The following is an 11,439-nucleotide window of genomic DNA, read 5'->3' on the forward strand; positions in this document are numbered from 1 at the left end:
CTGTTCAGGGTATACCTATACCAACAGCTACTAGGACAGGCTCCAGCAACCCCATCACCCTTTAAGGGATTGAGTGAGTTTTTAAGATGAATGCATAGAAGTAAATTGTTGAAAAAATAGTCCATAATTCCATTTAATTATGTGCAAAACAACACACTCCCAGTGAGTCTAATAAGAGGAAACCATTTATATTTTACCCTTTTTATGGTTTATTTTTCCCATCGTCCTGTAGAGAGGACAAAGCTCCATTACTTTTTCCATCAGATCTTTGCATGTACTGCCTCTATGTCATTCTGCCATCTGTCCGTGCAGCGCATCAGTTCCATGTGGACTTTAACAGGGTGGAAAGGAAAAAGTTATGGAGATGAAACCCCAGACAAATGGAACTCAGACAGATGGATGACAGAAAGACTTTGTAAGAATGTTATAGCTACAATGTCAAAGCTTCAAAAATTAACATGACAGAGAAGCATTGTGAAGTTACATAATCACATTGAGAAAACAGAATAAATGTATACAAATGTTATACAATACAAGGGATGTATAGAAAAGGGAGACATATAAAGGAAGTTTTTTCATCATTGAAAATGATAAACTTAAAGTAAATGAATGATTGACAATCACATCACTCGGACCTGTGACAAAAATAATTGTGTTTTCTGGACATTTAATATGGAACAACTTAATGTGGACCTCTGCATGGTTGGAAAGACAGAATAGAAAAAGGAAGCATCATTCATGTTTTTCCAAAGAAAATAGGAAATATTGGGATAATCCTGCTTGGTTACGCTCAGCAATGGCAAGCTGGTGTCTGCTCTCTACAGAATTCAGGCTTTATCTTTTACAAAGTTCGGCGTGGATGGAGGAAACCTCTGAGGAGAGAAGAGAGGCGCCGGAGCACGTGAGGGGGGCACCCACCCACCTCACGGGTCTGTTCCTTGGACTCACAGTGAGGCTGCCTTGCTTGCGTAGGTTTCTTGTTTTTCTGTCAGGTGTAAAGAAAAAGAAGAAGAAGATACAGAGCAAACGAGAAAAGAGCAGGAGAGAACACATTCTTGGCAGATCTACAGAGTGAAGTGATGAGAAGGAAACCAACAGATCCTAAATGTGAGCAGTTGTTCTGCAGACAGAAGAACAGTCCAAAGATAGAACAAAGAAGACCTTTTTTTTATTTTTTCCACATTTTTCCATTTTTTATGTTTGTTGCAGTTCATCATTGTACTTGTTTCTTTGGAGCGGTTCCATGTAAGTGTTTGAGATGGAGCCGGAGGCAGATGGTTTGAGAAGCCCCGCCTGGAACCCTCAGAGGGTAGCAGGGGGGTGCAGGAAGGCTCAGATGATGCCGTACTGGGCCAGCTCGTGCAGCTCCAGGTGACTGAAGGCCTCCCAGGGGCAGATAACTGTGATGTCTGAAAGTACAGGTGGATAATTGAGGTATATTGAAACACCAGAATGTTCTGCAAACTTTGGCCCTAACAAGAACTCACCTGTGCCCAAGCCCTCCATGCCGGGGATATCATCACCAAAGCTGTGAAGAATGAGGTGAGATACTCAATTTGACATACAGTACGTTTACTAAAGTCTCTTGATGAACTCTTCTGCAGTTAAGGCTTACCCCTGCACTCCCTTCTTGGGAGGCTTGCTCTTGAACTGACGGGTCTGCCTCTGCTTGAACTTGGGGGGGCCCTTGCGTGGGGTGGCGGGGCCTCCAGTTACGCGGGTAGCCGACTTGATCTCGGCTTTTGGTGGCTCAAGATTCATTTTGAGCAGTTACGTAAATGTCAGGAGCGTTTTGAGTCTTGGCTTCAGAGACAGCTCTCGGGGTCTTAGTCGTGATGGTGAAATCTGCTTTGGGAAAACACAAGAAACCCCTTCAGAAGGAGAAAATAAAATCATCCCTACACAAGTTTGCTACCTATAAATCTCATTTGCATCCAAGATACCTTTGTCACCTCTGCCTGACATTCATCTTTAATCCTCTTACAGGTCTGACAAACTCCTCAGAGGAATTACACTACTGGCTCCCTACAGAGTGTGGAGCCTGTAGCTGTCCTGCAGAGATGACCCAATTTCCCATAATCCCTTGATCAACTTAATAAGTTCTCGCCCTCTCTGTTTCAGGCTGCTCATGTTCAGATAATCTTGTTAAACAAAGGACAACAAGGCAGAAGTGCTGAGCTCGGCACTGACGGTCTGAACCATCGTCTGTATTGTGCATCCCATTGACATTGACTGTTCAGAAGTGCCTTTAATGTTGCAGAGCTTCAACATCAGCAGGAGCGATTCAGACCTGCTCCCCCAAAAAACTGTGACAGCTTCATTCAACACCAAAAACAAGCACCCTTCAGTCTGTCCGGCAAACAGCAAAGACTTCTCATGTCTTCAACTGAACATACATGTCCACACAACCACAACATCTTAATTCAAGAGATTCAACTCCTTTATTTTTACATTTCCTGGAATGCAGCATTAAACACAGCACAGTGGTTAAAGTGTTCTTAATGTCAAAAGTAATACTTTACTTTAAGATTTAAGAGTTTAGGACAAGGTGTTTAAATAAAAAAAAAATAAAGTAAATTATTGCAAAAATAAAAACTAATAACATTTGACTTAAAAAATATATTTTAAATGATCTGTCTGTTTTCATTTTTCACAAGTAAAACTGTCTTTTCAAAAATGTTTACCAGCTGCAGAAAGTTGAGGAAGTGACAGGAGTGTTTGGGTCTTCTGCCCTAAACACTTAGTTGAACAGTATTACCCCCCCCCACCCCCCAATGGGTAAAAAAAGAAAGAAAAAAGGAGTCCAGCTCTATCTCAAAATTCTATATCTATTCTGATAGAATGAGAAGATTACAGTGGCATCCCAGCTCACTGGTGTTACCCAGCTTGGACTACAAACTCATCTACAAACTACAAAGTCGAGTGTTCTGAGTGTTCTCTGATGCAACAAAGCCTCAAAAGAGGTCAGACCTGATCTATTCGAACTATCAACACATTTCCTGCAGCTTTTAGAGAGATAAATGCATATTGACCTGATGTCTGTTTACTTACCGGCTGCTTGGGTGAAGAACAGCCAGACAAGTGGGTGTGACGCAGCGCTGCTCTGCTCAGCAGATGAGTGGACTTCTATGCTAGGCTTGTCGTAGGGAAAATCCAGCATCCCTTTTATATTCTGGGCTTTGCAGATTAAGAAGGCGCCGCCTCCACCTTCTTCCTGTCAACACCTGAGATGTTGGGGTTTGAGCCAAACTAGAGGATGTTGTCACCAAGTTTAACTCTTTAAATACACATATTTGTGCACTCTAATAAAATGTATGCACTGATTTTTTTGCCTGAAGGGTTTCTTCTTTTACTCAAGATTTTTTGCTTTTATATATACATTTTATATCCTTATATCCTTGAGTTTTAAAATCTCCTAGTCTAAGATATTTTAGACGAACAAACCTCATAGACCTGCTCTGATACTGTTGCTTTACCAGAAGGTTCTCGTTCATCCAGGAGACGCCGTCTTAAAGTTGAGTCATAGCATCTGGACTTCAAATCTTCTTCCTTGAAGCGTTTCATCTCTCATCCTTTGGAGGAAGAAAAGACAAGCCTTCAAATGGTTTATGACTGTCAGATTTGGGCTAAATACCAGCGTACACTGTGGATGCATGATCAGTGTCTACAAATATATCTTGTGATGTTCATTTTTTCTTTTGATGGAATTTAAAAACATTTAGAATGATATAAACTTGGAAGAGGAGACATTCTCTGGCACAAGGGCGGACTTGTGTGCAAACTACTATTGAGATTATAATGAAAATGCACGGGTGTGCTTTTGGGGGGGTGGGACACTCATCTAGCAGGCAGACAATTTCCTGCTGGAAGAAAGTCATTTTAGCCAACAGAAAATGCAGCATCCCAAACAAACAACTTCATTCAGAAAGTTTAGACTCCAAACTAAGAGATAGGCAGGAGACTAAAACTGTTATTAATTCTCTTAGAAACGTGGCTAGGCTCCGCCTCTCTTAGCATGCTTTATTATCAAATAATTTCATCTCCCTGTTTGTGAACTTTCGACTGCTCCAGAATTCTGCTGCATTTGTTCACTGAGACCAGGAGGCGGGCTCACATCCTGCTTTGGCTCCTCACCTGCCTCAAGATTCATGTGAAGTTTTCTTTTAATAGTTTTAAGTTGTCTTGATGGTCAAGACAAAAGCCTCCCCTGCGACATCCTCTCAGTATTTGGTCCCTCGTTTGTGGAACAGCCGGCTGGAGAATCCTGAGGGCCCCAGAGGCTCTGATATTTTTGGTTTTTGGATTTCTCAATCTAATTTTATCCATATTAGTCATAAAATACATTTTCATTTTGTTTTATCATTTTTTTACGATTTTACACAAATGTTAATTCTTAACTAGTTGTATCATTGTTTTAGCTGATACTTTTATTTTGTGAATTTGTATTCCCAACTATTATCCTATAAATAACAATAAAACTTTTCTTAATTCTTATATTTTTGAAGTTTTTTTTGTAAATTTGGAGTTTAAATTTAAGATTCAGAAAATCTTTTAACTGCTCTTGACATTTCAGACCCTAACAGGAAGTCAGTCCCTCACTGAGCATCAAATGTGCCTGAGTCTGCTCTCCCCCAGTGAGGGAACAGGTTGGCTTTATAAATCTAATAACTATTTTCATACATTCATTCATGATTATTAATCATCTGGGTATGCTTTGGATTTCTGGTGCTGGTTGGTGCAGGTGATTTTTGTGGTGATGGTCTGCATATGATTGGATTCGTGGTATTGATTGATGTGGATGATTCTTTCCTGATGATAAACGTCTGAGTATATTTAGATTTTTGTACCAACTAATATAAATGACTTGTCTGTGGATGTTTGAAATTGAATTACATCACTGATCTTAAGGATCCTTAATAACCTGAATCTATGATTGTAGGGCATAAATAAGTCCTGAACCAGATGTTGATCATTGATGTAAAGAAAATGTTAAGGTTGAACCGGGGTGGGATTAAAGCCCACTTCCTCCCACTTCCTTTCAAGGGATCTAATTGTGATTGATTATGTAAGATTTTATTTTGTGTATTATTACCTGATTGCTTGAAATAAACCTCTCAATCATTCATTCATCAGTTGCTCATCCTGATTAAACTTGAAAGTATGAGGAATGATTTTTTTCTGCTATGGATCAGAGTGTAAATCTATAGGATGGAGATTGAAGGACCCTTCTCTCTAAAGCACACACCATTTCAGCCTCATGCAAAAGTGTACAAAGTATTTTAGTGCGATGGGTTTGGACTTCAAACTATAAGAGTCTTTTTCCTTCATGGTTTGTTTTACTTGAAATCATTAATAACACGAACATGGAAAATCTAAAACAGAGGTTTTGTTCAGATGTTTTGTGTTAATTTCGCGGCTCTGTTATCCCATCAATTGACTGTAGAGTTTCTTCCCAGATGCTGTTGATACATTACACTTTCTTTATGGATTTCATCTTACGCTGAAAAAAATAAATTAACAGGGATTTGACAGATGAAAAAAGCTGAAATAGAATACAAACATTTGTGCATTTGCAACAACTCCCAGCCAGTGACTATGCAAGTTTACCTGCCACAAAATGTGAGCCAAGTCCAGGTCGGGCCAGTAATCTTCCCATCACGTCAGAGTCTCCTGTTTCAGACCTGCATGGAGAGTAAAACACCTCCTTTCTAATCCGCTGCACCACAGCATCATGTGTGATCTGTGGAGATGGAGCTGCAGCGCTGGACACAGTGTAATTAGGACTTACAGTGCACCACGATCGTCAGACTGATGCTGAGTCAGTGTGCTGAGATCAGGGTCACCTGCAGACTGAAACAGCAGCAGACTGACAGACGTCATGAAGGAGCGAGCTTGTGTCAGTCATCCACATCCATGTGCAGCCAGAGGCCATAAAAGATTTGGACCGAATCAAATCTTTGTGGATCTGCAGGACCTGTGGTCTTCTGCAGAATGCATTTGAAATGAAGGACATAAAAGCTGTGAATAGATCTGTTGAGCTCATGCAGCAACAAACATTCAATAATCCAAACAGTACATCTGTGTGAACTGGTTCTCTCAGATGCAAATATGCATCAAAACACGCTGTTCCCAAAATGACCTTAATTTGGCAGAAACAAATGTGACCTTTCTTTCAAAGCTGGATGGATATCAAGCACTTATGCAGTTTTTTTCTACATCCAAACAATCCTCCTCCACATTTATGTTAGTCCCTTCTAAATGACAATACTTATATTTAAGACTAATAGTTTTTTCAAAACAGCTCTCTACTTAAGAAAAAAAAGTTAAAAAAAATAACAGACCAAAGTAGTTGTTTAACACATTTAACTCCAAATATTTTATGTCATATAGGTACAAAGTCAATCTAAAAATCCTACTCAACAGCAGCTCCATTAAAATCCACTTTAACAGCTTCAAGTATGAACAAAAGTGAAAACAAAAGTTTATCTGTGAATCTAACACTTATGCTGGACTAAAGCAGAAGAATGGACCAAAGAAACGTTAGGTCCCTGAAAGCTTGGTGTGTTTGCTACAACATTTTCTGCTACAACTGAGATGATCACAGCAAATTCAAGCAAAACTGCACTGTCCCAACACATCCCATGACCTAGGTCAGGGGTCGGCAACCTTTAACAGTAAAAGAGCCGTTTGGACTCGTTTTCTACTGATCAAAACCTAGAACCTGCATAGTCTTACTTTAGCCTTTAAGAAATTTGGATTTGCCTTCATGACCTTTTTTTAAAAAATAACAAATATGAATTATGTCTATTCTTTGGCACAAAGGTAAAAATATAAAAAGAACCTAGCCTGTTTAAAAGAAGCTCAGTTAACTTATTTTCAAAATAAAATATGTTCTGTGCCAAACAGGATCATCTCAGTACAGCTAGTAACCAATGTTGTGTAGCATAAGATAATACCGGTATGTGCTTTTAACTCATAAAAGATCAAACTTTTTACCAAAGTTTTTCTTTGCATGTAAAATCTGTTCATTCTGGAGGTAGAGTTGATCAAACAAGACGTCTTCAGGTCAACGGGATGTAAAAACCTACATAGTTTATCATCTATGTGAACCTCAGACATCAATTTATACATTTAACTCATCTAAATTAAATAAATGCTATTTAAGTAATCCTTACTTTAAAAAAATCAGTTTGGGGTTGGATCTTGGTAGTCTTAGTTTGTGGGCTTTGTTTATTTGTTTTCTTTAGGTAGTTTTGGTTAGGGAGAGATGCTGACTCTGACGGTTGACATGTCTGGATCAGCAGTCTCCATGACTTATTTTATGTTTGAACAAAGAGCCTCATGTGGATCTGGAGCTGCAGGTTGAAGACCACTGACCTGGGAGATGGGTGTTTGAAAATAAGGACTTGGGCGGAGCAATAAAATGTAACAGTGCAGGTTTTCAACAGTTCTTCATATTATTTCATGTCAAATTCACAGGCAGTAGATTCTCGACAGGATGCTCAGTCAGCAGCAGCAGTGACTCCTCAGGTCTTTTTAAGTAACTTGATCTCCATCTTTAGGTAAGCTTTCAAGTTCTCATCAAAGATGTTCTCCTCAATGGCTGCTAGAGCGCGGTCACCGCCATCATGATAGTACGCCAGCAGCTGCTCGGCATGCTCGATCCACACGCAGTTGTGGCAGCCACTCATGCAGCAGTGGGTGGGAGCCGGTGGGGGTCCGTGGTCCGGAGACCAGCTGGAGTTCTTCTGGTTCTGTTCTCTTTCTGCGGAGTCAGGGGATTTGGGCCCACTGGGCAGATGGCAAACTGTGCCACTGTGAAGGTAAGTTCTACATAACTGTGGAGGACAGACAGAACAAATCATTCTTCTGAGTGGCAGACGTGGTGGATCATTCTGTTTGAAAGCATTTTACTCATGTAAAATGATGTCCACACAAGTCTTTCATTTGCAAACTAAATGTGTGAATCTGTCAAAAATGCAGCCAGAACGGGTCGTTTTGTAGTGTGGCAAAACTGATTGGTGCCTGCGTAACAATATTTGAGTGAAAACGTTAGTAGAATGTGAAACAGAAATGTCCCTCTTCAGAATAGTCTTCAAACAGCACAAACAGGTGTGTTCATTACAAGAACGCACACCTTAGGTTACCTCCATCGTCTGTACACACCTGGACCTCTGAAACACGGTTTCTACCTGGACCGATCAGCCAATCAGCATCTTTCTCCTGTCAGGAACACTCTGTCGCCCGCCTCTCACTGACCAATTAGATCGCAGAGTGTAACCCGGATTGATGGTCAAACGTTTTTTGTTTCTCATTTATATTCACGACTTAACTTTCTTCTATGTCTGTCTGTTTTCACGACACTCACGAGTAAAAACTATGGAGGCCGTGAGGCCAAATCACGAGTGTCTGATGTAAATATTTGTACAAGCATTGGAATCCTTGGTGGGTTAGACAGAATGATGTAAGAGTCATTGTCAAACGAACACATTCTTGTAACAATTATTATTCATGTTTGTGTGTGGAAAATATATTTTTTTATTTTAATTAAAGATAAAGAAATGTCATTTGTAAGTGCCATTTACTGAGAGATTTAATTTACATTAGAATTATATTTTGTTTTGATTGTTTTATGTATTTTGTTTCTGTGACATCTGGAATATGGATTATTATTTGAATTGATTTGACCGCCAGAGGGCGCAACTCTGTTGTTCAGTGTCCATTTTATGAGTTGAAGAAGTTTTTGTCTTGTAACATTGTGTCAATAAAGTTTGGGATGGACGACAACAGAGCGACACGGTCGTTTTACCGTGTGCGGCTACTATGTCCATACGTGTAAACCAAAACGTTGTCTTTGTCCTCCTATTGAAGAGGTTAAAAAAACAGAACAAGGGGAACCGAACAATGAGAATGAAATATTAACCTCTACACCATTGGCTCATAAAGACTTCACCGTTTCAACGGGTTCGTCTTTGAACTAACCAACACCATCCTGCTTCAAAGACGAACGTCCATACATCCAAATGCTTGCAAAATATTATGTTAAAAGTCCTTGTTAGTCACGCAGGACCGAAAACTGGAGTTACATCAAGGCGACTAGCTTGTCATTTTAGCTACAAACCTTTAGCAAATAAACGGAAGACCTTCCGGGTTGAACGCACAGACTCGGCATCTCCAGAGCGGCACCGCGCCTGAAACACAAGTTCAGCTCATGATCATCGCATCTTCCATGGAAAACCGCTGAGAGAATTGTATAAACAAACGAGTACCTTTCCCACTTTCAACTTTGACCCGAGCTCATCAACATTCTGTCACAGCCCATCAGTGATTGGTAGTAACCAATCAAAACACAGAGAACGTGTTTTTTTGGCCAATCAGAAAAGCAGACATGTCTGAGGGCGGGCTTAAAGATACAACTGCAGTTTCCCCTTTTGGCCACTAAGTGTCGCCATTTATTTCACAAAACAAATAACCTTTTTTTTGTTTTGGTTTTGTAACGTAGAAGGTTTTTAACTGTTGGAAATTAAAAACACCCTGGCAAAATTTGAGGAAAAAAGCTCGATCCTTTATATACCCTCACCAAAACAAGGTATGCTTCGTATATGAATACAAGTATAGAAATGTATAGTTCCCCCAAGTGTACCAAGGACACTTTAAAAGTATACTGCTGTTCACTAAAAAGTACTTCTTGGGACTAAATTGTCCCACTCTTATCTTTTAGAAAGTATACTTTAGAATTATACCTTTCTGTAATACTATTAGTTTAGTGACAATAAATTTTAAGATAACTCTAAGTTAATGAAAGTATATGTTTGTGAAGTATATCTTGTAAAGTTTGGTTTTAGTTAACAAGTAACAAACTTCCACTGTTTCGTGAATTAAAACATATATTTAATATACTTGAAATATCCCAAGAATACATCTACTCCCCTTTTAATGCTGTGCAAGAACATGTTTAAGTACAGTGACAAGTAAAGGCTAAAATATTCAGACTTAAAGTACAATTCTTGGTATAGTCCAGGTTTACTTAAAACAAACATATGAACTTGTGAACATAAACTTGTGAAGTTTATCTTTATTAAGTACAAAACAGTAAACTAAAAGGATACTATTTTAATTTTAAAAATAGATACTTAAAACAAACTTGACTTTACTCATTATTGGTAAGGATAGGTTTACATTGTGTGGTAGAAACAAGTGGAAAGCAATAAAAGCCGCAATTACAAATTCTGTGACCTATAACAGAAACAAATGCAACAACACAACATTGCATGATTCTACTGTGTCATATCCAAAAGGAAGTGGGATTTGTACGTGTGCAGTCCTAGCCCATCATCTTCACCTGGCTTTGTGTGTTTTCTATTGTCATGGAGCACTTTGCATGGCTGTCTAATGAACAGGCTGTCTGTGTCATCAAATGCTGAGTTTCTCCTCAGCTGCACAGATCAACATATTACCAGCAGCCTCTCTGTTTACACTGCCATGGGCAAACTTTGAATCAAAACTCTGAATCAAAACTCTTCCTTTGTCATTTCACAACATTGTCTCTTGTGTTTATAGCACCATATCTGATGTACACATTTGAATTTTTCAGAGAACCAGTGGGTCAGAAGAACACACAGAGCACATATTTAATGGTATGCTCCTTCAAACGTGTGGTAAATTAGGACGGTTTCCATTGGAATTCATACTTACCATCACACAGCTGTGTAGGCTCCCTCTCATTTACTTTCCTAAATGAGTAAAACCAAGTGAATTTCGTTTCATCTAAACCTCATTTTGCTAATTGATTTACAAGTTCACACACAACACCCTTAACGTTTTTTGTTGATAGCAGTGTCTTATGAAGGAAAAGTCTCTGATAGATCTGGAAAAGGGACACAATTTCATTCTGAAAGGAGAATGACAACTAAGTCCTCTGAGCCTTCCTTTTCTTTAAAACAACCTAAATTGAACACAAAGACATATAAAGTGACAACTAATAACAGAGTTAAAACAAGAAAGCACACATTTTTACTTCCCCAGCATATTATTTATATGCACCTTTCTAAACAGTTTAACACGCTCTCCATGTCAGAAGTTTTTCTGTGAAGACTCTCATTCATTCAAAATGGTTCTTAAGCAGAAACACTTTTAAGGATCATTTGGACTTGGTTGAAGACATTTGGCACAAACCTAAAAAAGCTTTTAAACTGAGAAAGCCTTGTAGTTCTTAAAGGAATTAGACTGTTTTTTTAAATTGTGGTAACATTTGGTGACCAAGCGTGGTATCTGGTGGAGGGTGTATCATAACTGTCTGCACACTGTCTTTTTTGAACACTGACTACTCAGAAATCGTTTCTTATGGAAACTATTCAGCAAAAACAGCTTCTGAAAACTCCTAGAAGATGCCTTCCTGAGGTTTCAGGATAAACTGAGCTCATAGAGCGCCTTGGCCAG

The 11,439-nt window shown here is 39.1% G+C and overlaps 1 protein-coding gene across 4 annotated transcripts; it reads right to left on the reverse strand.

The window, feature by feature from the left end:
• Window positions 1-1,146: 1,146 nt before the first annotated feature.
• Window positions 1,147-9,405, reverse strand: pde6gb (phosphodiesterase 6G, cGMP-specific, rod, gamma, paralog b). 4 transcript variants are annotated; one of them, XM_024285188.2, is made up of 9 exons: window positions 9,270-9,344; window positions 9,122-9,191; window positions 5,789-5,984; window positions 5,608-5,681; window positions 3,445-3,572; window positions 3,052-3,224; window positions 1,616-1,848; window positions 1,488-1,528; window positions 1,147-1,409 (listed from the first exon to the last, which is right to left on the reverse strand). In XM_024285188.2, exons 7-9 carry the CDS (start codon window positions 1,759-1,761, stop codon window positions 1,333-1,335), a joined length of 264 nt encoding a protein of 87 aa, XP_024140956.1. In that variant the 5' UTR covers window positions 1,762-1,848; window positions 3,052-3,224; window positions 3,445-3,572; window positions 5,608-5,681; window positions 5,789-5,984; window positions 9,122-9,191; window positions 9,270-9,344; the 3' UTR covers window positions 1,147-1,332. The 4 variants fall into 4 exon arrangements, with proteins under 4 accessions (XP_024140956.1, XP_024140955.1, XP_036073026.1 ...); XM_024285187.2 differs by having other exon boundaries at window positions 1,616-1,845; window positions 9,270-9,343; XM_036217133.1 differs by lacking the exon at window positions 3,052-3,224 and having other exon boundaries at window positions 1,616-1,845; window positions 3,477-3,572; window positions 9,270-9,345.
• Between the last annotated feature and the right edge of the window lie 2,034 nt (window positions 9,406-11,439).

Source organism: Oryzias melastigma, linkage group LG19 (assembly GCF_002922805.2).
Source record: "Oryzias melastigma strain HK-1 linkage group LG19, ASM292280v2, whole genome shotgun sequence".
In the NCBI taxonomy this organism is placed as follows: Eukaryota; Metazoa; Chordata; class Actinopteri; order Beloniformes; family Adrianichthyidae; genus Oryzias; species Oryzias melastigma.